Below are 26,488 nucleotides of genomic sequence, written 5' to 3'. Positions count from 1 at the left end.
GGGGGGGGGGGGGGGGGGGGGATTGGGGGGAATCAGACGAACTCCTTTCCTGAACGATTAAAAGATATTGTGAATAAATCTCTAACACCGAATTTTTATGACGTCTCTGATAAAATACTTAGGTATAACAGTCCTTTCCGTTTAAAACCATTAAGAACTTGTAACGAACATGATTGTTCACTAACCATCGACCGCAACTGTCAAACAAATATGAAAGTGTTTAATAAACGGCAGCAATGTCTAAATTCGGCACTTCATAACGGATTATCACGGTACTTTTTATAACACAGATAGTCAATGTTGACTTATACTTCATCAACATGTTTTTGAAATATTGACCGATCATACATATGTGCTCGGATCATTTGGTGCATCAAATCGGGCCTGCTGCAGACGTGCTCTTGCTGTACAAACATCCTTACAATGATGTATTGCAATCAGGGGATCTTCCAATTAGGTAATTAAATGACTTTCTATACTGTGAACAAAAATACTACCTGCAGGAAGGACGGGAAATCCTCAAATACAGCACCGTGATACTATGTATTCACGTCATTGCATCAGTCAAATGGCGATTTAGGTGCATGTCTACACTTCTTGATTTCTCCACATTGCATCTAAGATCACATTTACAAGGCAGGTATCGTCGATGAAGCAGAAGACGCTTACCCTTACCGAACACCTGGTCTTAATCACGAAAAGCTTTCCTTTGTTTCGAGTTCCAACTTTGGTTTTGGTGAAACTTCGATATTTTGGTATTTTTTTAGGATGCCGGTTCTTTTTTTCCTAATCCGAAAAAAAGCATCAGCACATCCTGCCGAAGAGTAGATTCATTATTACATCGAAAAACTCATTACATTATAACAAGGTCAAGGATCCGGCGCGATTAACTGGCGATGATTTGGTTACAGCGTATTCAAGTCTATGGACAAGGGGAACTAACAGCAACACTGCCAGCCGATTTGTGTATACTGAATGAAGAACTCCAAATCAAGAAAGGTGAAAGATAGGTGAAAGATTGATTGTGGGAATCAAAAATTCCATGTTCAGATGGACAGGTGTTTTGTCATCGGCGTATTAGAATTCCGAAGACTATGTTTTTGAATCACATTTATCGTGAAGAATTGGCATCACAAGTCAGCGTAACAAAAATATCTAAAACTGTAAGACAAAGGCTAGCTTATACCCGCCCCATGTAAACTAGAACCGTAAGCTTATGGCTAACTAAGGCAAAGCAATTAATAGTCCCCCACCAGTAATGATTCCTTAATTGACCGAGCAGCTTTCAAACACACAGCAAATTTTCCTCTAGACAATGGTTTGATAAAGATAGGGCTACAACAATTACACATTATATTAAATACAAGATACTTCATTAATTGTCGGAGGAGGCATCGTGTGGACGAGGACAAACGAAGATATCCCCCACAAGCTACCCTATTCCGAAATCGACATATAGAGAGAGAAAAAAATGTTTCCTTTAATTGAGATGGAACAAGTCATATAACAAGAGGCCCAGTGGGCCTGCATCGCTCACCTGGTATTAAGCTCACACTTGTTATCTTAAAAGTGGACTAAAATACAACTACAGGCAGACTATCAGTGTTTGATTCTTAAGAACCTATCAAAAGATTTAAACATATGACGCCTGTGACCTTAAATGTTGAACGCGGTTAAAAGTGGGTCAAGGTCATTCATTGACGAACTTGGTAGCCCTCCATCTAAGCATGCTCCTGGCCAAATATCTTAACCCTAGGCCTCTTAGTTATTCAGAAGTTGTTTAAAGGTTTTTAACATATTTGACCCCTGTGAACTTGAATATATGTAAAGGTAATTCATTTGAACAAACTTGATAGCCCTTTATCCCAGCATGCTGGTGGCCAAATCTCATTATCATATGCTTCTTGGTTATTCAGAAGAAATTGTTTAAAGAAAAAAGTTGACGCGGGACGGACGCCGCACCATGCCATAAGCTCACTTGGCCCTTCCTTAAAATCGATGCACAAGTTTAGGAGAAGTTGACCTGACAACAGAGAGATTCCAGTATACCACCCCTAACTTTGTTGCGGGAGTATACCGAGAATGGGCCAGGACAACGTGCTGAACGCTACCACCAACTTTCAGAAAATTGGTTCTGTAGAAATTGAGCTTTCAATTCAAAATAAATTTTCGAAAAGGTTATCACGGGCGCCACATTACCTTTGAAATCAGCCCAAGAGTTAGAACAATGGGCCAGGACCATGCCTATTTCGGTATTATTGGTTCAATAGAATTTTAAGTTAATTAATACAGGAGGCCCAATGGGCCTGAATCGCTCACCTGGTATTAATCTCACACTTGTCATCTTAAAACTGGACTAATATACAGGCAGAATATCAGTGTTTGATTTATAACAACCTATTAAAAAAATTAAACATATGACGCCTGTGACTTTGAATGTCGAACAAGGACATTAGGTTGAACAGAGTTTAAAGTCTTCCATACCGGCATGCTTTTGGCAAAATATCATTGCCCTGGACTTTTGGTTATACAGAACAAGTCATTTGAAGATTTAAACATATATTGACCACTGTGACATTGAATATGGGCGAAGGTCATTCATTTTGACAAAATTGGTAGCCCTTCATCCCAGCCTGTTTATGACCAAATATCATCACCCTTGGCCTTTGGCTAATTGAGAAGTCGTTTAAAGGTTTTAAACATATTTGACCTCAGTGACCTTTAATAGAAGTAAAGATCATTCATCCCAGCATGCTACTGGCCAAATATCATCATCCTAGGACTTTCGGTTATTGAGAAGAAGTTGTTTAAATGTTTTAAACATATTTGACCCCAATCTGATTAAAATCATGTTACATGGCTTCGTTAACTTCGTACTACGCCTGAACATCTGAGTGTGCCGCGGTCAGGTGACCTTTATATTTATAAATACTCATTAAATTTTGACCAATCAGTGACCCTCTTTCAAAGGGGCGCTCGGAGTTATAACAAATATGGCGGACATTGATGAGAATGATGCGAAAGTTCTGAAGTTATTTGAGATTGATCGTCTGAAACCCGAACAGAAAAAGATTTTCGAAGTTTTATTAGAGAAGAAAGACTGTATGGCGGTGTTGCCTACGCAATTATTACCCAATGGATACGTTTTCCATGGCGTCGTAGAAACGTCAGTTCCCGCCGCCATATTTGTTTTGGAAAACTTATCTGTTCGATACCCCTCGCTATTTATCAATTAACCACGATATTCCGATTGGCTGGCAAACTTTTGCCAGCGCGCCTCTGATTGGTTCATCTAAAGGTCACTTGAACGTGACCCTGACCGCAGCACATTCAGATGTTCAGCCGGAGCAATGTAACAGATGATTTTAATCAGATTGATTTGACCCATGTGACCTTGAAAATGGGTGAAGGTCATTTATTTGAACAAACTTGGTAGCCCTTCATCCCAGTTTGCTTCTTGCCAAATATCATCACCCTAGGCCTTTTGGTTATTCAGAAGAAGTTGTTTAAAATATAATATTGACGCCGGACGGACACTGTACCATGGCATAAGCTCACTTGGCCCTTCGGTTCGGGCCGAGCTAAAAAACAATACAAAACATAATCAAATGGCCTTATTAATTTCAATTAAACTCCAAAATAATAATTGTTTAGAACAGTGTGTGGATAGTTTCAGCAGAATTAATCAAGTCTCTATGAATCTATTTATGAATCTTAAGGGCGGATTGGTCAGCACTCCGGCCTTCAACGCAGGCGGCCAGGGCTAGATCCCCGAAGTCATTGTCTGCATGGATATTCAGAGAAAGTGTTTTTTCCAGCCCACATAACTCCCAACAACCCAGGTGGAGCATAAATTGGTCTGGGGTGGATGTTGCGGTATCTGTGCCGTAGCACGAAGCAAGGTGGCACAAAAAATGATGCTGTTGGAAACACGGTCCCATGATTACATCTCCAGCACACACACACACACACATAGGGAGATATGAGCCAGGTGGCATAGGACTAGTCATTAGCGCCCGATAGGGCAGCTCCTGCGAATTCCTCAAACATTGTATTGAGAACTGTTACTTGTATGTTAATTGTATATCCATGTACTGTAAAGCTGTTTAGAGTGGCTTATTATGCTATTTGGAAGCACGGTCCCATGATTACATCTCCAGCACACACACATAGGGAGATATGAGCCAGGTGGCATAGGACTAGTCATTAGCACCCGTTAAGGCAGCTCCTGCGAATTCCTCAAACATTGTATGTTAATTGTATATCCATGTACTGTAAAGCGCTTTAGAGTGGCTTATATTCGCTAAATAGGATGCTATATCAAATGCTGTTTATTATTATATAGTAGAATTTGATTTAAAGTTTCAAATATATTTTCAAAATGGCTAACATAGCGGATATATTGGATTTTAAATTGCTCCAAAGTAACAAAATGGTCAGGACCATGCACCGATTCCACTGGGTTTCAGCAAAACTTGCATTTTCAAATATATACGTGCAAAATGGCTGCCGTATTATATAAAATCTACTCAAAATTATCTTATAACATCTGACAATGTGCTGATTTCCCTCATACTTTTGGCAAAATCAGCTAATTAGAATTAAAGTTTTAAATTTCAAACTAGATTTTCAAAATGGCTGCCATATTTTTATTCCAATAGAATCCAAAGAAACAGGAATTAGACAGTATGTGCACTTATCTTACCCATCGAGTTTTCGTGTGAAATCGCTCCAGTAGAATTTGAGTTAATTTCAAAATAAATTTTTAAAATAGCTGCCATATTGGATTTAAAATCGACTCCGAAATGATAACAAGAACTTGTCAGTCCAATGTGTTGATCATCCCAATTAGTGCAGTGAAATCACTCGAGAATAATTTGAATAGAAACCTTTTTCCGTGTTTTGTCTCATTTATGGTGCTTGTTTACATTTTTAGGCCATAATCCCTTGTAAATTTATGGTCAACAAAAAACACAAGACAATTTTACCCCGATGGTTTATTTGAAGGTAACATGTCTATTCTTTTACAGCAAATTTCCTCATGGGATAGAGACTGTCCTTCCTACGCTGCTTTCTCGTCTTCTGAGCAAGTTCAGAAGTAGTGAGCTTACGACGAATAGCACGTGTCTTCTTGTGACGAAGATCCTTGGGCTTGTAACGCTTTGTCCTGTAGTATTTCCTCAGGTTCTCTTTCTGTGTCTGATGAATGACGGTCAATACACGGGAAATCGACTTGCGTACAATATGACTGAAATGACAAAAACAATAAAGGTGCTGCTTTAACAAGAATATAAAAAAAAAATCGGCAATTTACATAAAAACAACATGTTTTCAAAATATTCCCCCCTGGTTTTGAGATCTTCCCAATCTCTCCCGAATATCTTTTCTAAGGAAGTGCCAACATTTTAGTTTGTCCTTGCTTGGTAGCAAGTATGGGTCTTGCTGGGTATAAAAAGCGCATTACTTGTTAAACCGGTTATCATTCTACAACTGACAGTTGTGCGATTCAATGCACTGCGCACCCTGATCAGCAACCAATATAAACAAGAATTCCACAGAAGTGGATGTGTCGCCTGCTCAGGAAGCTGGGAGATTACGAAGAAATAGATACACTTTTCATTTCAAGAAATAATGCTAAAAGTAAGCAATAATCATAGATTATGTTTTTGGATGGCATCATTTTGTTATATAATCTGTTATTCTGGGAAGAATATTCTGAGTTTTAAGGAACTTGCTATGGATACTCATTATCTCAATTCCAAGTTTAATTTGTATGATTTGTGGGTGAGCTTCCCATAAATAAATGAATAAACTTGTGGATTATGATGTTAAACAGCTAGTGTTGTCAATAACATTTGGAGTAAGACGGCATTTCAGAGGTATACACGGTGGGTCAAGTGGTAGATCGAAGCCGTCCAGTATACAGTTTTAGTGAAGTTTCTATTTATAGTAACAGCGACCTTGACCTTTGACCTGAAAAGCAATCCCAAGCAAGCACTTTTGGTAAGGAAGCACTGCATGAAGTAGTTTAATCGGCCCAAGGAAACTCAAGTTATCGCACGAAAATCTCTGTTCGGACACCGCTGCCGACATAGCAATACCTATGTGTCACCAGCTTTTCGCAGGCGACACAAAAATCACACGCACTCACCAGAAGACTTTGAAACACTGCCAAGCTGGTTGTTACTTATAGCACATTCTTGAAAATTGTGTATCCAAAATAAGAGGTAATTTACTGAAAATACTTCTATAAATCTCATATATATCATCGTTCTTTCACGTGCATAGAACTGCACCAACACACAATTTTTTTATTATGAACTTACTAGCAAAACATGTGCGAAATGCGACACTCCCAGGTGTGTAGTCAACAATGAAAGATCATTGAACCGTTCTCATGGAAATGATTGGAATTAGTATTGTTTTCACACAGGAGGTTATAACTAGTTGGATATCTAAAAGGTAAGCATAAGCATTAGTTTTATGTTTGCTTTTTTCAGGGCAGTTTTTTGGGGGAGGGGCAGGGATTGTGCATTAAGATATTTTAATTGATCGTATTTTACTGCTACTTCTACTTTTCTTAGATAAATGCTATCTTTAAGGTGTTTCATTTCAATTTTATTCAACTGTTAAGATACAGAGCTGCCAACCTTAGAGATTAAGAAATAGTAATCTCAGGTAGTATTCAAATGCTTTTTATGTCATTTCCGCCACCGTGCGAAATCACAAAATCACAGCAACACGGAATGCATCGGGCATAAGTAGTTCCTTTGGCAGACTTTACAATGTCCGGATACAGCTTCGGATATTCCCCTCTAAACGTCTGAATGGATAATTTCCTTTTTTTCCTAGGAGAAACGTCTTCTTGCCCGTCCAGTTTGACACGTTTTTCCGCCATTTTACTTCATCTACAAACGTCCTTTTCACATTAAATTAACTCCAGCCTATCTCGAGAATTGATGCAAACGCACGTGTGTATCTGATTTGCGATTATAATACTGAAAACGGACATCGGGACCGGATAACGGCAAAACTAACAAAAAAAACGGAAAAATTCCGGATTTTTTTAAAAATCGTAATTTTACTTAGAAAATCCTACTAGCGTAATTCAGACCTCAAAATCGTAATAATTACGCCTAAATCGTAAGAGTTGGCAGCTCTGAAGATACAAAATGTCAGTAAAAAATTGTGAAAGTGTTGTATATATATATAACGCTGAACAATTTTAAATGTCCATGTGACGGTAAAAATATAAATAAAACAAAACACGAAGACTAGTTTAATCGGCTAGCGCTTTCGCCCATCTTGGGGCTCTTCAGACGATTTTAAAGTATAATAAACAAGTAGCTTTCAGATTGATATAATTAATAATCATCATGGTCAACAGAAATATCAGTCCTATCGATCCAATGGTAAAATCTTCATAGTTCATCTGTTTCTACATAGTTACATCATTTATTTCTGTTGTCATGCTGAAAGCTAATATATCATTATAAGATTAATATAAATATGATATTATATTAGTGTAATATTGATCACATAGATTCAAGATTTTTGCCAACCAACCGTCGATAACAAAATTTGAACTAAATCTTGAATCCTTGTAATCATAATGTTGATTGATAACGAAATAAACGATCACAACCTATTTAAGTTTTAATGTCTTAAAGTTGGACGGATTCTGCAAGGTGATTGCCTGAAGAGCCCCAAGACTTGATCATGTTTAACATTGATCACATAGATTTAAGATTTTTGTATACATTCAAGCCACATATGTTTAAAACCTGTACACAAAATTAATAGACTGATGGCTTTACCGTGGCCTGCTATAAATAAAGGTGAGGACAAAACTATAATAATAACAAGTAGCTTTCAGATTGATCCAATTTATTATCATCATGATCAACAGAAATATCAGTCCTATCGATCCAATGGTAAAATCTTCATAGTTTATCTGTTTCTAGAGTTACATCATTTATTTCTGTTGTCATGATGAAAGCTAATATATCATTATAAAATTAATATATGGGGCAAAGAAGTAATTCCAACAGTGTGGACAAGTTAAGGTTGTCAAATTTTCGAAGCGATCCGCTCCTTTATCAAGACACAGTGAAACAGAACAGTTACATGTACATTACCATCATATTACAAGGAGATAGAACTGATATACTATAATTGAAAATATAGCCATTATATAAAACCAATAGTCCCTTCGGCTAAAAACAGCCGAAGGCAGCAATTAAGCCGAGAGCATCGTGGACAAGGGACGCTGATAGTCTAAATATCAGAACGCTCGCTGGCTCTGCTCTATAGCGAAAGTGCACTAAGATGACTAGTCACTCAATGAAACACAACGACGACCCGCCAAATGATAACCAAAATCGGAGAAGAATCCCTCTAGAAAACTCTTTAAGTACTAAATATAGGTAGAGGACCTATTCTTGCGCAAGATGCACTATCACATAAAGTGAGTCAACGAGAGACAAGCACCAGAAAGGGACGAGATATCAAAAATGTGGAACATGTGCACGTGGGAATCTGGCCTAATATATATATTATTATATTAGTTTTTTTTTAGTTTTTTATTTATATATTTGTATAGTAGTGTCGCCTTACGCACACGTTGAACAAATGATAACCAGTTTGCAGGTAATGCGCTATTTAGGGGTGTCACAATACACGAAGAGTGTACCACGATATATTGCAATACAGAGTGAATATATTTCGATACTTATCCCGATATATTGTCACAGGAAAGATGTGCTCGATTTTATAATCAGTTTTTGTCAGAATGTTACGAGACTTTATCATGTTTAATATTATTGATCACATAGATTGAAGATTTTTGTATACATTCCACCCAAATATGTTTAAAACCTGTATACAAAATTAATAGGCTGATGGCTTTACCGTGGCCTGCTCTAAATAAAAGTGAGGACAAAACTAGAATAATAACAAGTAGCTTTCAGATTGATCCAATTAATTATCATCATGATCAACAGAAATATCAGTCCTATCGATCCAATGGTAAAATCTTCATAGTTAATCTGTTTCTAGAGTTACATCATTTATTTCTGTTGTCATGATGAAAGCTAATATATCATCATAAGATTAATATATATATATTATATTATTATACTAGTCTTTGTGTTTTGTTTTATTTATATATATAGTGTAGTACCTTATGCACACGTTGAACAAATAATGCACTTTTTAGGGGTGTCACACGATATATTGCAATACAGAGTGAATATATTGTGATACGTATCCCGATATATTGTCACAGGAAAGATGGGCTCGATTTTATAATAAGTTGTCAGAATGTTAGGAAACTTAATCATGTTTAATATTGATCCTATAGATTTAAGATTTTTGTCAAACCAACGAATGATTACAAAATTTGAACTTATTCCCAACACTATTAAAAGCCTGTTTTATGCTTATTGACATATGTTAGAATTTGTAGTAATTTGCAAAGTTAAAACACATAAAAATAGGCTTTTAAAAAAATATTGCAATACAGCAATATTTCATCTCGGTATTGTGGTACAGTACAATATACTAGTGTATTGCGATATACCCGTTTTCCGATATATTGTGACAGCCCTTGTGCTTTTTATACCCAGCGAGAAACTTGTTACCAAGCAAGGACAAACTAAAATATCAGCACTTCCTTAGAAACGACAGTTGGAAGAGATGGGGAAGATATCAAAACCAGCAAAAATAAATAAAAAATCTATCGAAAACAGCTACTGACAAGTTCTTCAATGTAGGTCAAAAGTTTATGTTGGTCAGTAACCTGGATTTGGTTCGAGACACCATTTCACTGAAGGTTTACCTGTACATACCAAATTTGAAGATCTTGATCCCATGTGTTAAAGAATATGCTTTAAAAAAAACGCACAACAAATGCACTATGCTATTAAATTTATCTTCACTCTCCAAAAATATACCCAATTGTACAATCTGGGTCAACATAAATTGATAGAGTTGTTTGGAAAAAATCAGGAAAAAAACAACCAACAAAGATTTTTGGAAATATTCAAAGGGTTTTACTAAAACCCTCGAAATTATACCATAAATATTACAGCATATACATTCCACCCAAATATGTTTAAAACCTGTACACAAAAAAATAGAACAATGGCTTTACCGTGGCCTGCTCTAAATAAAGGCGAGGACAAAACTATAATAATAACAAGTAGCTTTCAGATTGATCCAATTAATTATCATCATGAGCAACAGAAATATCAGTCCTATCGATCCAATGGTAAAATCTTCATAGTTTATCAGTCTCTATAGTTTACATCATTTATTTCTGTTGTCATGATGAAAGCTAAAACTTGGTAGTACCTATTATTAATCCATGAAGTACCTTTGAAGTCAAAAACTACCCCATATCCATACTTGAATAACGTTATTCTGCTCTTTTCATACCTTGCAGAATGTGCCTCTTTAATCCAGCTGTTTCAAAATCCATTTATTACTCTGGCAAAGAATGTGGCTGGATTAACTCATTCACCCCTGAATTTTCATAATGAACTATTCCAGCCTCTAAACTGGAAGAGTTCAAATGTGTCTTCAGGGGTGAATGAGTTAAGGAAACAACACTGCAATCACGATAGCCCTTTCCTAATATTGTTTGCATTTGTACATTGAGAATTCCTTAACTTTGGGTGAATGAACATACGAAAACTCACATCTTGGACAGTTTTGATGCAGCTCCACCAGTCACCTTGGCAACTCTCAGGGTAGCAAGCTCCTAAAACAAAATATACTGGATTAAACGAGGCACTCCACTGGTACACAATTTTGAACAAAGATCTTGACGGTCACACCGGTACCCTGCTTATATAAAATTACGTCAGAAACTTTAGTGGACTTCGTGAAAAATAAGGTCATAAGGGAAATCAGAACACCACTTCCTTTCTTCCAACTCCCTAAATTATGAAATTTACAAATTTGTCTTTCCGTGCTACTTTTTAAGCTGAATTACAAGTTGCCGCTTATTGATTCTTTTAAACAAGTTGCCTTGGGTTTCATGTACAACAGCACATATGGGTAATAATCCTGAATTTGGGCAACGTTACCCATTTGAGTTACAATTTTATTACTGATATTGGGAATATTAAAAGTGAAATAAAAACACACAAAATTCTTTTATATCTCAAGGAGAAAAAAAGGGGTGTTGTTCTTTCAATTAAATCCAATAAAGTTACACTACGAGGTACATATATACCCTTATGCCTAACCTGTTTAAGCCACCACATATTTTAACAAGAGGCCCAATGGGCCTGAATCGCTCACCTGGTATTAATCTCACACTTGTAATTTTTTTAAGTGGACTAAAATACAGCTACAGGCAAAATATCAGCGTTTGATTCACAAGAACCTATTAAAAGATTTAAACATATGATGCATGTGACCTTGAAAGCCACGCAGGGACATTAATTTGAACAGAGTTTATAGCCTTCAATCCCAGCATGCTTCTGTCCAAATATCATTATCCTGGACCTTTCGGTTATTCAAAATAAGTTTATCAAAGGTTTTAAACATATTTGACCCCTGTGTGGGTGAAGGTCATTCACCTTTTGGGCCAGGTGAGCTAAAAATCACATTTGCTGTAAATAATTGATTGCCGAGATAGTTAATAAAAAGCATCATGATCAACAGAAACATCAGTCCTATCGATCCAATGGTAAAATCTTCATAGTTCATCTGTTTCTATATAGTTACATCATTTATTTCTGTTGTCATGATATGAAACCTAAACTTTCTAAGTACATATTGATTTGTTCTCTTGTGTTACCAATCATTTAGTCAAATCTAAACTCTTTGATAACATTCCACCTCTTTTCACTGTAAGCTAATTGTATGGGGGAGACAGCGTCTTGAATCTTTTCAAGAATAAAAGGAATTTTCAAACCAGTTTCCTCCCACAGATCAGATGACCATCTTATTTAAACAGGACAACGGTTTTAACCTGTGGTCCTTCCTTGCATTGTTAATTCTGCATTACCTTTTTGTGTGCTTGTTCCTAAGAGCCAAAAACATCTCAAGTCAAGGTACATATGTTTTGGTACTTCAGTACCTAGATTCTACTTTTAGAAGAATAAGACGGGTGTACTTCCCATAAGTTTTTTGGATAATTTGAAAAAAAAAATTGGCCCCCCTCGTTTCAATTTTTTCAACACTACTTTTGTGTCCTGTGTGTCGATGCTTTTATACTTCAAGGTTCATCAGCATTATTCGTCTTTATGTAAAAGTACTATAACCTCCTTTCTTAGGTACCCAATTCAAACTATGGTGAACTGATATGTTGAGATTTCACCATCAAAATTATTGCAAACATCTTTGTGCCAAAAAAGTCTAGAATTCATTGTAACAGAGAAGGGTCACACACTAGCATAAATTTGCGTCGGTACCAGAAAAATCATGCCCAACTAGCACATTTTATAGACCAATTGTGCAGTGTGCCCAGCAGCGGCACGTCTATTCAGCTAATTGTTGTCTTGAGTTAGTCAATTCCACCCTCATTGCATCAGTAAATGTTCTTGAATTACTCCCATTTATAATTTACATTCTTGAATTACTCCCATTTATAATTTACATTCTTGAATTACTCCCATTTATAATTTACATAACTGGGTCATGGGGTAGCATTAGATAGTATTGGGTATTTAGACGCGTCAGCCAGCAGTAGTCATGCAGTCTTACGTTTTTGAGCTCATCCAGCTGCTTCATCAAATCTTCCTTCTTCTTGCCCCGGAGTTCCTTTGCCTTAACTTTAGCCTGTAAAAAAGAAGATACCATAGCATTACGACACAATTGATGTCTTTTAAATACAAGTTTATGAAAAAGATACCATCTTCATTCAGAGGATATCGGGTCAGCATTAGTACGCCAAAACTGAATGTAATTGCAGGCGCCAGAATATATATATGTAACCCTGGTAAATACTAGCCGCAATATATCGCTCGGCTATAGAGAACTTCTCTTTAGCTCGATCGGTTGAGCGTAAGACTAGTAAGCCAGAGGTCCCGGGTTCGATCCCATGCGGAGGTAGTGATTCATATTTAATTAATCATGCGCTCTGTTACATTGGCGCCCACGTAGGGACCCGGGAAAAATACTCGGCCTTGCTCCACAAGCATCGCTGTTACCCCTGGAAAAACTCGAGGACGAGTTCTTTCCTGGAAGGGGGAGTATGTAACCCTGGTAAATACTAGCCGCAATATATCGCTCGGCTATAGAGAACTTCTCTTTAGCTCGATCGGTTGAGCGTAAGACTAGTAAGCCAGAGGTCCCGGGTTCGATCCCATGCGGAGGTAGTGATTCATATTTAATTAATCATGCGCTCTGTTACACGAAATTGATTCACAAATGAGCACTGCTTATCGCGGTGTGCGCTGAAGACCTAATCACATTTCCAAAACTGTGTTGGGTTACTCTGGAAATTATCGTTCTTTTCACAGTTCACCAACGAGTCGAGTAATACATTCCATGATCAGTTAAGCGTCATGTGTGCCATTAGTTTGTCAAGAAAGGCAGTTCTTTGGTCAAAGGTAGTTTTGAGGAACAGTTATCCCCAGAGCGTGTAAAATGTTTGGAATGTGTACTCAGAATAACGTCGCTAACTGAAAGTTTCACACTGTCGGTAAACAACTACCCTTCCTCAGCAGACGAAAATTTTGAAGACTTGTTTATTAAAAGCAAGTTTTAAACGAAAGACTTCTTGTCACACAGAAACTAATCAGGTTTGTGTATAAGTAAGTTATGCTTTATTCAATTTTTACAGAAATTGTCCGTGACCGATGTGTAGAAAACCAGATGTTAGCAGATTTTATGTAGCAAAATTCCATACCATGGTGGCAATCGTAGTGTGTATAGAAAAGGACGGAAGTGAAGTTTACCCCAAAATGTATGGACATCCGGTACGTCGCTTGGATTTTGAGAGTTGTTATACAGTTTGATTGTGCTAGTTATACCTAAACAATACTTCAATTAAACATACCTCAATAGCAATGGCGTGAATAGTAGGAAATTATACTTTTCATTGTATATATATATATTACGGACTACTAGATATAGGGTAAGAACCGGAAGTTTATTTTATTTCCGGGGTGTGGGTGTCCATCCAGATAGACACGAGAGCCGAAAATGTCGAAAAACACTGGTGCTAGCAAATTTAGGAAGGTGAATGTCGACCAGTTCGACGAAGATCTATATGAAGATGAAGAAGATGATCAGGAAGTAGACGTTGGTCCCAATGAAGGAGAAGTCAACACATTACTTGCTCAATATCCTTTAAAGTTACTGTTACCGTACATGCACGACATATATCACTTCCGTATGATTCATGTCAGTTTTCATGTGGTGTCGACGTCAATGTAGGCTGATCCAGCTTCTTGGTCAGAGCAGTGTCTATCTGTATACTTTGCGTATGGTAACAGTACTGTATAGATTATCATATTTATTGGAAGGAATTTTCAACAACAACAAAATCTTGAATCAAACCCTTTCCAATGTTTGTTCCAAAATGCATAAAGGAACTTTGTCTTTGTACTTATAATTACCAACAGCCATGTTATACATAACCTTCTTCTTCTACTGTCAAAGTACAGTCCTCTTAGTGGAGAATCACGTTCTGCAGTATATGTGCATCTTCGGTGTGAGGTAGTTTGGTGCTCTATGCACATCGGTGATTAAATAGAGGGTCATCTAGCGCAGTTGTACCTACTGGACACCTATCTTGAAGCTGTCCATGAGCTGCTGTGGTAGGTGGTTCCATAACTTAATGGTGTCTGGAAAGAAAGAGTGCTGGGTTCTGGCGAAGGGGACCATGTCTCTCCTGGAATGTCCTCTGCTAGATGATTGTATTGCCTGTAGCTGTGCAGATGGTATATCAACAAGATATAGCGCTATCCGGTACATCATGATTCCCTTACAGCGTGCTCTCCTTTCTGAAAGTAATGGCCACCGCGGCTCCTGGAGTAATGGTGTGACACTGGTGTATTTGGAATGGTCATTATATACAAAGCGAGCCGATCTTCTTTGCACTGCCTCCAGCTTGTAGATGTTGTCCTGGGTCCCACACTGTGAAGGCATACTCCACCAGGGGGCGGGTGAGGGTCTGGTAGCAAAGTGCTTTGGTGTTCCTAACACCTAAGGAATATAAGGGAAAAAACTGCCTTACCGACAAGCTAGCTTTTCCAGCGATTCCGTATAACTCGGGACCTGCTCACTGGTTCAGCAATGTTGTGCGTGGTCAGTAGCTGGATGGGTGACCAACCACTCGTTACATTTTTTTATGGTTATTTATCTGCACACTAGTATTTATATCTATTGCATGAAAATGTGTCTGAATTGAGAGTATCCTTAAACTGTATTATCTTCTAATATGTTTTAAAATTACGATATGTTAGTTGCAATACAAACTTATCATCTTATCACTTATTGACAATGATTTTCCTTAACACTGATTACATCAAAGCAGAAGGAAGCGTTGGCAGCGGCCCTAAAGAACCCTCCAATCGGACGCAAAAATCAAGCACTTAAGGTAATTATACAGGATAGATATATGGCATCAAAATGTAAAATATCACCATGGCAAGTATACTTTCACCTACAATATGCATACATACTTTACAGTACATTGTCATGGCTAGCTACTTAAACATTCGTCTTCCAATCATGGACAAGAAAGTTTGCATTCTTATCATGTTTCCTTGGAAACTAGCTGTAAAATTATTTAGATGTTAGAAAATATTTCAAGATATCTACAAAAAGATGCTCTCATTTATACAGCATTATTAGTTGTTTTTCATTAAGCATTTGTCTTTTCCGCAACACAACAGAATTTCTTCAAATTTACCTAAATTGTACACTCAGGTATCAGAACTTGTTACATATCATTTGTTTCTTGATAGGATAGTTGGATGCTAGGATGCTTCCATTTAAGTTTTGTAAAATTTCTTTTTATTCTTGTTTAGAAAACATGCTTTACTAATTGATAATAAAACAATGATTATTTCACTAACAGGCTTTGATTAGTTTCTTTTTACATTTTCAGGACAAGTCAACAAATCTTGTAGTTCGAGTTTTGCAGTCTTTCAAGAGTAACGAGATTGAAAGCTGTGTGAAGACATTGGACGCCAAGTCTATTGATATTCTTATGAAATATATTTACAAAGGTTTTGAATTCCCAACAGAGAATAGCAGTGCAAGTCTACTTGGCTGGCATGATAAAGTAAGTACAACTATACGAGGTAGATAAGCAAACAACACTGTCTTAGTTTATTATCTGTACTAGACAGTATTTATTGAAATAGTCCCTGCAGGTAGGGCGTAAGAATTGTACCTGCTGCCCCCAATTGCATGATCGTAAGAGGCGACTAAATTTGGGACCTTATCTCTTCTCTCCTTTCTAAATAACTTTCTTCTTCCTAATGTCTCCCTTGACAATGCCTCACTTTTGGCCATTTGTTGAGCGTTCGCCCCTGTGAGGAAGGCTTTGGGTTCTGTCCCCTGGCCGAGACATACCAAAGTCTTTAAAAATGGTAGTTTCTACTCCTGCTTAACGCTCAGCAAATTAGGAGTGGGACGACTGGTTCGCCCGTTGTCAGTATAATGTGACCGGGTGGGGCGTCCTGCTGGGTGTCTTCGGCAGTATGTCTCAGTGAGGTAGCACTATAAAGTCGGCATCAGTTCCGCGCTATCACAAGGAGACAAACACGAACATATCGCAGCCTCCCAAAATACACACACATACACTACACGCATGCATCTTGCACACAGGGGAGGCCGTCCTTAAATAACCTTAGCTGTTAATAGGACGTTAAACAAAATCAAACAAACAATTATTTAAATATTAACTCATTCAGCCCTGAAGACACATTTGAACTCTTCCAATTCAATGGTTGGAATAGTTCATTATGAACTTTCAGGGGTGAATAAGTTAAGGATTTGATGTTAAATGTTTATGAATGACAACTTTACATTAGTTGGAATAGTTCATTATGAACTTTCAGGGGTGAATGAGTTAAGGATTTGATGTTAAATGTTTATGAATGACAACTTCACATTAACACGAGATGATTACATATCATACTGTTCCTACTACATTGTGACATTATCATCAACTTGTTTTATCACACTGCCCACACTGCCTTTGTTTTAGCAACAGGTCGTACAGATTGTGCTTCAATTACCAAATGATGTTATTAGTCACCCACAGAGATTATTAGCCAAAGAGAATATACCGTAAACCCCGCTAACTCGATCACGTAGGGCCCATATCAATAGTTCGAGGAATTACATCATGTTATACAACCAATCCGAGGTTCGACCGACATCGTCATTTTTTTTATCAGGTGGGACAGTTAAATTAAGATTACATTTAATAAGAATTTAAAATATCTAAACAATGAGAACATATAGCAACCGGTTTTAAGAAAGTAAATAAAATTAAAAAGCTGCATGTGTAACATACTTTACTTGTCGTTTTGACATAGTCCGCCATACTGTAATCTGCAACGTTAATTTTACAAAATATCAAAAACGAGAGGAACTCTTCGACCATTTTGAAATGAAGAAAATCTTGAATCCTTGTTATCATATTATGATTGATAACAAAATAAACAATCATGATGTATTCAAGTTTGAATATCTTTAAAGTTGGTCAAGAATCCCCACTGGGATTTCTGCTTAATATTACAACGCCGAAATATGGTTTTACACACCCAGTAAATTAACACTTCCGTCAAATCATCGATGTCATAATATCGTCTGGAAAAAATTAACCCGCAGCCTGGTCGATGGAAGTGTCGTATAATCACAGGGAAAATATCTGTCAGGCGTGACAGGTTACACCTGTTCGGCGAATAGATAGAATTAATACTATGACCATGATGAGTCGGGAACAAATTTTTGTTCAAGGAATAACGGTTCAACTAATCTGGGGTAACTTTACAAATATGTACGAACTCGGTCAGGACCAAACTAACTGTTCGAGGAATGAGGGGTATTTGAGTAAACAGAGTTCGAGGAAGAGGGGTTTTACTGTATTTGTTTATGATTTCCTGACTTACTTTTTTATGGTGCTGCCTGAACATTGAAAATGCTGTCATAACAGGCAGGAAGTTAAGGCATCTTTATCTTGTGTAGAGGTTTGAAAAATTATTTTCTGTAGCTATCCCTATCTAGATCTTGTGTAGAGGTTAGAACCATTATTAGGGCCCCGTATCGGAGATACGGGTGCCCTATAGTAATCCCTCTGTCTGTCTGTCTGTCTGTCCGTCCACAAATTTTGTTCCTGGCTGATAACTTTGGTATTTATTGACCGATGTACATGAAACTTGGTCAAGATGTTCAGTTCACAAAAATACACATTGAGGTCAAAAGTCAAGGTCAAAGGTCAAGGTCATTAGGTTCAAAGTTCAAGGTCAAATTTTACATCTTTTCACTGTTGAACATTTTGTTATGACATTATGAAGCAAAGTTGATCAGAATAAAACAAGGAGTCAACTGACCAAAGGTCATCGGGTCAGGGGTCAAGGTCGAATTTTGTAGCTTTTTACTGGTGAACATTTCGCTATGACATTATGAAGCAAAGTTGTTGGGAATTGAACAAAGAGACACGCTGAGGTAAAAAGTCGAGGTCAAAGGTCAAGGTCATTATAATCAAAGGTCAAGGTCAAATTTTGCATCTTTTCACTGATGAACATTTTGTTATGACATGGTGAAGCAAAGTTGATCAGAATTAAACAAGGAGTTAACTGACCAAATGTCAAGGTCATTTGGTCAAAGGTCAAGGTTATTTTTTTATCTTTTCACTGGTGAACATTTCGCTATGACACTTTGAAGCAATGTTGCTCAGAATTAAACAAGTAGTCAATTGACCAAAGGTCAAGGTCACTTGGTCAAAGGTCAAGGTTAAATTTTGTACCTTTTCCCTGATGAAGATTTTGTTATGACATTTTGAAGCAATGTTGTTCGGAACTTAACACAGAGTCAACTGACCTTAGGTCCAGGTTACGGGGTCCAAAGGGTCAAGGTAGAGTTTTGTATTTTTCACTGATGAACATTTTGTTATGATATTAAGAAGCAAAATTGGTCGGAATTAAAGAATAAGTCAACTGACCAAAGATCAGGGTCACTGGGTTAATGGTTAAGGTCATTTGGGTCCTGTGGATCTCCGACTTTGACCCTGGCTCTTGATGGAGGAGGTATATAAGGTGAAATAAAACAAATCAAAGCTAACAAATGAGTATTGCACCGGTATTTGCATTTCTGTTAGCCCAGCAAATATGGAGGTGGAAGGAAACAAGACTCACATCATAGTACATGTAAAATGATTCCTTGCGATTCTTTTTAAAGTCCAAATGTCAAACGTCAAGCTCAGCTATATGGGCAGATTGCTTCTTGATGATTATGGGGGATATATTGCCACAAGACGGGGCCTTTACTGACCTGTCAGTGTTCTAGTTTTCTGTAGCTATCCCTATCTAGATCTTGTGTAGAGGTTAAAACCATTATTTTCTGTAGCTATCCCTATCTAGATCTTGTGTAGAGGTTAGAACCATTATTTTCTGCAGCTATCCCTATCTAGATCAAAGAATGGTGTAAGTTGCATCATTCAATCTTCTATTCACACAAGAGTGTTCTGTTGATCAAGTTACATTATGTTGTGTCTACATGTATTGCTGTTGTGTTTATAATTTAACGATGATACTGAATAAACCAACCTGTGATGTTTTCTTTCTAGAGGTATAATAGATAATTGTTAATTTTTATGCCCCCGCCATAAAATGGGGGGGCATATAGTGTTGCCCATGTCCGTCCCATCCATGAGCGGGGGCATTTATGTCTTAGACGTTTTCTAGTTAATTTAACTCTTGATGAAATAAATCATACTTTTTAAGCAATTTGAGAAAATAACTAGGATAGGATAACCCTAGCTTGGGTACATAATTTGGGCTTGAAAACTTTGGCAAGTCCCGTTTTTTGCCCTGAAATCTGTACCCTCTTGTGGGACATTTCTTTTCATATGATAGAGTCATGTACTATTCTGTTATTCCTGTGCTATTATTTTGGGTCATTCTTGTAGTGACTTTGAGTCACGATGATAGTTTTGATATTTGCATGTTCATTTCAGGATTTTATGTTTTAACTTCTGGACTAGAAAAAAACTTCCTTCTGTATTACAGGTGTTTGCCAAGGCTGGACAAGGCTGTATTATACGAGTGCTGACAGACAAGAAACACCTGTGATGATGCGTAAACTTGATCAAAACGTCTCGTGCAAAATAATTCCAAGACTTTTATAACTGTAAGACTTTATAATCATGATGAAGTCATGTACAAACACATACACTATCACAGTACTCCGGTGCTGGGCATAACCATACATGGTCACAGTGATGCAGTGTTTAGACGGTGATGTAGGAACATGTGTCAGTATCCGACTGTATATGACCTCCGATACAATCTCCAGTTACATGTATAGCGTAGCTTACCCTGGCTATCAGCTTACTGTGTACATGTGTGTGTAGGTGATCATCAGTACTTGTCATATCATGTATTAAATGATGCCAGTTTACTTATATCTCCGGATTGCTTCAGCTGCTGTGTACGAGTCGAGAGTCTTCATTTAGTGCGAGTGGCTTTTAATTTATATGAATATATTCCGATTTACATTAATACTTGTAAAACCTTAATCACAAAAATTCTATCTTGACGTCATATATCCATTCTTTTTCTAGGATTACAGATATGTACCAATGGCAAAATACCAATTGAATTAATAATACAAAATGTGCTGTATACACAAACCAAGGATTGTGAGATATTGCCAAAAGTTGCAGAAAAGGAATGGTTACCGATACCTCTAAGGATATTTTATGCTGATTTACCAACTTGCTTCACCCATGTTGAAAACTCGGTTGTGAGTTTTCACACTCGGATATTGTCATTTGAGTACAATGTAGCTTCGATCTCCTGTGATAATTTAAAACTCCTGGTATTATTCTGTTGGATAAAGAACTATTTGACACGACCAATATATAAATGTTAACTTGCCTTGTCACTATCAAAAAAGGTACAATGTTAATGTGCTGCAGTCTGTATCCCGAGTTCTGCATACGTAACCACATTGTAAGAGGAATTTGTATACAAGTCTTAGTTATATTATGTGTAATGTGTACAAGTTTATGGATAAATATTTTACAAGATATTAAATTTATTAACAAGTCCTACATCTTTGTCATTTTGTCTCAATTAATCAAAATATATCTTCACGGCAATAAAACAGTTAAATCACTCATTTAAATATAATTAGGAACCTTTCTTTCTGCTGCTTAAATATTACCAGAAGAAATGCATTTCATTATACCATGAATGCAGAAAGTTCAGTGTCATTTTGCCGCTTCTCCTGCCTAGTATAACACAAGACCATTGAAGGCGATGCAAGATTCATCCAGGAATATCACTTGCATTAATGATGACCGATACCTCCACACTACCAACACTAGGAAATACTTGTTTAAATCACTAATTACTATACATGTTCCAATTAATATTGAACTAAAACACTCAAACCATATACATAATCAGCATCGACTAGAACTAACCTGATCACTTTCTTCCTGAACTGATTTTTTGTTGTGATTTTCTCTAGGGAAACGGACAGATCTCAGAGGGATCTTGGCGCCCACCACTGTACCATCTTCATTAGTTCTTCGTCAGTTCGATCTTTTCTCTCCTTTTCTCTAATCTGTTTGATCGAGTCATGTTAACAGTAAATGCACCTTGAATTTTGAGAGTTAAAGATTGTTAGTACCATTTCTCAGAAAGTAGGATGGATCACTTTCAAATCTCACATGTAGGTCTCCCATGGTTTGTAAGTTATGCATATTGAATATTGTGACTAATTTGAAAATCAAGATGGCAGACAGTTGGCCATCTTGAATTTTGAGTATCTGTTTGACTGGCCATCAACTTTTGTTTAGAAAGTACTGATAGGAAAACAAGATGGCCACCAGACAGCCATCTTGAATTTTGACAGTTGTTATCACTATTTCTCAAGTACTGGACAGGACTTAACTAAGTTTTATTTGTTGATTTGTATTGTCCTAAGTTCTGCATGTTTTGTTTTGAGGCTTATCAGAAAAAACAAAATGTTCACAAGGCAGCCTACACATTAAGTACTATGCTAGTTAGTAATTATGCTAAAAACAACAATCTCTCTTTGAAAGAACAATGTCACACTCAGCAGATTATAGTTTTGATCATAAAATACCACAACGTGCATTAACTGTTTACAAGACCCAATTCAACAGATAAAAGATCAATCTTAACTTAGAACCAATGAAGTGGGTACATAATGTGCAGTGCTTAGATCCTTCTGTAATCTCGTTAATATAGGCATGTCATTGACCTTGAATGACCTTGAATGACCTAGAAATGGACCAATTAACCAAAAGAAGATTATACTCAAATTTTGGGAATAATTTCCTGAAGATGAGGTTAGAATGGAGGTTCTGAAATTGTGAATCTTAGCTTATCAAATCTGAATCACTTTAATTTTGGTGGAGACGAGGATCTAATCCGTCAGCGATTGATGAGTGGAAATCACAATCGAATCTCATTGAAGGAATCCACCTTGGATGATCTTTACATTTGGTGGAGTTATCAGAAAAAGGACAGATGTTTTTCTCTTATGGAAAATTACAATTTCATAAAGACTGGTTAAGACGAAGTTCTGATAGTGATCAAAGTTATGGATTGAAAATAAAGTTGTAGACGGATAAACAGGCCGATGGACAATTAGCCATAACAATCCTGCTGAAAGTGGTGACGTTAAATAAAAAGCTTCACAACAGTATCTGTTTGTAAAATTTTATTCATATTTATCAACAGATTTATCACAATTCCATGCTTAAGTCACAATGGAAATATTGCATTTACATAATTGTATACTCCTAGCACACATATGTCCAAACAGGGAAGCTTGTTCTTTTCAATGTGATTACCCAACATTCCTTAAGATTTCATTCATGACCATGTACAGAAAAAACCTGCACATCAGCCAGAGTTGTTTTGATATCTAGGTCAAGGTCTTGGTTCACCTTTTCAAAACATAAGCTAAAATATGTTCCTGATTACGAAATTTTCTAAAATGCAACAAATTAAATTTAAAAATTTGTTTAAAAGTTATCACAATTGTATTGGTCAATTTACTCCATTTAAAAAATGAGCATTGAAAATGCTTGACTACCTAGGTACCTTCTATAATATTTGACATGATATTGCAGCCCAACTGTGACTTCCAGTAATGGTCATGGACTCCCAATTATCACTTCCTCCATACACAGTACCAACACTGCCACTCAGTAAAACGACTTGGTGATTAAAATCTTGTACCCTGCCAAGGAACAGTGCAGTTATGTAAACATCTTTTGACAATCATGACTTATAAAAATCAAGTTTCCAAAAATTCAGAATATCACTTACACATAAATGAAAACCATTTTTGGGAGATCCTAATATGAACTCATTCTGTTTGAAATTCATTCACTTCACAGATGTGAATATGAAAACCGTTTTGCGATACTAGAAATCTTCACCTTTAATCACACATGAGTAATATTTCAGTCAAGATATATATACTAGGGTCTAATTAGGACTGAGTAACAATTACTTTAATACTTCAGATACATGTTTTGTTTGCTGAGAATTGTACATTATAAATGAGAATCTTGGTTTTGATAAGACTAATGTGGCGAAAAACTGAAATAAATAGTTCATCCTGGTTAAAATTAGTTAAATCTAATAAAATTGAAAAAAGTAACTGCATGGACTTGTATTTGTTGTCTTTACCTGTAGCCTGGAAAGGGTTTTCGTTTAAAGGTCGGGTCAGGAGTTTGTGAAGACTTTTGGTTTCTTACATTTCCTGAAAGGTTTGGCAGCAATGTCCATAATTCTACAGTGACTAAAATCACAATGAGTGTTGACTCTCACAGAGGCTGCCAGGTTTGTTGCATCCTAGGACAACACGTTGTACTCCAATTGTTCCCACATACAAAGTTGTATAAATTAAATAAGTAGCGGTATTACGGGAAGGAAGAGACCGACATCCTGCATCCAGACGGAGGCTACTGATGGCCTGCTACTGTCACAGATAACTGGATATGCTCTCTGTCACATGGAATGAAAAGACTTTATTTGGCAACAACTTTCTCACTTTTCAGGTAATTTAGATTTTTTTAGGTCACCTGAGCTTTGCTCAAGAGACCTTTTCTGATCGCTTTCCATCCATCATCGTCAGGCGTGCGTAAACTTTTTAACATTTTCAACATCTTCTCAAGAACAAGTGGATGGAATTATTTCAAACTTGGTCAGAATCATCCTTGGTAGATGAGACTACACAAATGTAAAATTGGGATTTCTACCCCAACCCCTGGGGCCAAGGCGGGGCCCCAAAGGGAAAATTAACCAATATTTCAAAAATAATCTTCTCCAGACTTAGACGTACTACAGTCAATTTCTCTACATGGATGGAAAGATCATCAGGGGGTTTATTTAAATTGTAAATTTCAGGCCATCCATTCTTGTTTAGATTTTTAGTGAAAAGCCTCGAAATCACAGATTTTTCTGATGTAAGCAAGAGAAGATAGAATGAGTGAATACTGTGAAATGTTTGGCTGCTGTTTAGTTTTCACCTTTTTTCACCCTCTCTAATGAGGAATCACTACAGTGAATGTAAGTAAACAGTATCTAACATACCTAGTTATTCAATGTGAAGGGCAAAATGTACACTGAGCGAAACTTGATTTCATCACTGAAGGGCGAAAGTTTGACTGGGCAGAATGTTCCTGGTATACAGTAAATTGTGTTTATAAGGGAGGGCAACCATTCCAATTATACTTTTAAAATGGACACTTTTTTACATGTTGTTGTTAAATATCATATATACAAATGTACAAGCAACATTCTACATAATAAAATACCTTGATATATCACATGATGGTCATGCCTTTTTGCACAAAAAGCTTTTGATGAAAAGTAGGCCTTGAATTTTCAACAATCCATCCCACTTGGAGATATGTTTGATGATTTGACTGGTAAAATGAATGTATTTAATGAAACATAATGAGAGGTTATCCTCTAGATTTAATGCCTAAGATGGTCCCATCTTCATCCCAGTAGAAACTTTCCCTGAATCAAACAAATATGATAGGTGATACAGATGCAAAAAATAACAGACTGACGTTAGGTTAAACATGAAGCGTGGAGGGGGCGGAGTCGTGACAGGTATATCACAGCTACCTTTTACCCTTTGGCCATTTAGCTATTAAAATGAAGCCATGAAAGTGATGCCTGCAGTAATTTTTGTATACATTTTTCAGGTGAGACCTGAACATATTTTTACAAGTTTTTGATGAGTTCCATTACTAAAAGATATAGTCAGTCCTCAAAAATTGGTGATTCCCACAGGAAAAGTAGAATGAAAAGAGTCCAGGACTGCACACGTCTAAGAAACAGAGCCTGCGATTGGTACTTTGTTTTCTCTTAAAAATATGCAGATCCATCAAAAACCACGAACACACTGCAAATGTTACGTTTGTGTTTTTACACAGCAAACACATTGGAAACATTGTAACACATGACGTGGAAGGTTAAACTTCTCCCAACTCACTTAGCAAGCCAGGACAGGTTCATCTCAATAATGTAGGATTATATATGAAAATGACATGGTAAGTGCTTAAAAAAAATGTTTGATCTCCATAATAAATTTACTCAACACATTTCCCACTGACAAATAAAAACTGCATCAGTCCTAACAAGGACATCCAAATGCCAGGCATGTACCTTTTGGAATCCAATATATAGGGGGGGGGGATATACAAAATGATAAGATATCCTATGTTTCTATAGGTAAGAACTAGAGTTGACCGTGCCAGGTATTACAAAGCTAGTCACTATGTAATAAACCTGGCGTTTCTGTATACGGAGAGAGTAATCTATGCAGAAAACCCCCCAGAAACAATCCTTTCAATTCACTGAAAAAGATCCCTTCCTCTCTATCAGTACCTGGCACTTGGCACCCTTACTAAGACTGGCGTGGAACACAACCACAAATAAATAAACACATCCAAGTACGTGACACAGACATGTACGTCAGCGATTACATAAAAACAAATTCTTTGACTCAACAACTACAATCCTGCACAATTGAAGAGATTCACATATCAACATTTTCTCTTCTGTCAAGTCTTTTAACTCTTGATCACTTATACAAGGTTTTGTGGACTCCAACATAATTGCTGTCAATCATCTGACAACCCTGTACTACCATAGGGTGAGGTAACAAAGCTTGTGATACCATGTGATCAACTGTATTAAATTGGGGCAGAGTCGAAATAAATACTGCCACCAATACCTGAGTTACATTGAACGACTAGAACATTCAACTTTACTGGACTTCCTAA

General features: G+C 36.9%; 2 protein-coding genes across 2 annotated transcripts; one reads left to right on the top strand and one right to left on the bottom strand.

Annotated features, from left to right (window-relative positions):
- Nucleotides 1-4,982: 4,982 nt before the first annotated feature.
- On the bottom strand, nucleotides 4,983-13,935 carry LOC110451349 (60S ribosomal protein L35-like). Its single transcript, XM_021499317.1, has 4 exons — nucleotides 13,865-13,935; nucleotides 12,718-12,792; nucleotides 10,701-10,762; nucleotides 4,983-5,248 (listed from the first exon to the last, which is right to left on the bottom strand). The coding sequence occupies exons 1-4, from the start codon at nucleotides 13,865-13,867 to the stop codon at nucleotides 5,017-5,019; spliced, it is 372 nt and encodes a 123-aa protein (XP_021354992.1). The 5' UTR covers nucleotides 13,868-13,935; the 3' UTR covers nucleotides 4,983-5,016.
- Nucleotides 13,936-14,093: 158 nt separating this feature from the next.
- On the top strand, nucleotides 14,094-21,250 carry LOC110451348 (actin-related protein 2/3 complex subunit 5-like). Its single transcript, XM_021499315.1, has 4 exons — nucleotides 14,094-14,300; nucleotides 15,487-15,559; nucleotides 16,073-16,249; nucleotides 20,208-21,250. Exons 1-4 carry the CDS (start codon nucleotides 14,161-14,163, stop codon nucleotides 20,268-20,270), a joined length of 453 nt encoding a protein of 150 aa, XP_021354990.1. The 5' UTR covers nucleotides 14,094-14,160; the 3' UTR covers nucleotides 20,271-21,250.
- Nucleotides 21,251-26,488: the final 5,238 nt, after the last annotated feature.

Source organism: Mizuhopecten yessoensis, unplaced genomic scaffold (assembly GCF_002113885.1).
Source record: "Mizuhopecten yessoensis strain PY_sf001 unplaced genomic scaffold, ASM211388v2 scaffold5965, whole genome shotgun sequence".
NCBI classification, from domain to species: domain Eukaryota; kingdom Metazoa; phylum Mollusca; class Bivalvia; order Pectinida; family Pectinidae; genus Mizuhopecten; species Mizuhopecten yessoensis.
Note: the sequence above shows the minus strand (reverse complement) of the source record. Positions and strands in the feature narration are given on the sequence as shown.

What these genes read in the sequence shown, in the direction of transcription:
- LOC110451349 (XM_021499317.1), bottom strand. An exon ending in AGCTGGATGAGCTCAAAAAC is followed by an intron (nt 10,763 to 12,717) that starts GTAAGACTGCAT and finishes ATTTTGTTTTAG; the next exon opens with GAGCTTGCTACCCTGAGAGT. An exon ending in GCATCAAAACTGTCCAAGAT is followed by an intron (nt 5,249 to 10,700) that starts GTGAGTTTTCGT and finishes TTGTCATTTCAG; the next exon opens with TCATATTGTACGCAAGTCGA.
- LOC110451348 (XM_021499315.1), top strand. Translation starts at nt 14,161, where the DNA reads ATGTCGAAAAACACTGGTGCTAGCAAATTTAGGAAGGTGAATGTCGAC. An exon ending in GTCAACACATTACTTGCTCA is followed by an intron (nt 14,301 to 15,486) that starts ATATCCTTTAAA and finishes AACACTGATTAC; the next exon opens with ATCAAAGCAGAAGGAAGCGT. An exon ending in GCAAAAATCAAGCACTTAAG is followed by an intron (nt 15,560 to 16,072) that starts GTAATTATACAG and finishes TTACATTTTCAG; the next exon opens with GACAAGTCAACAAATCTTGT.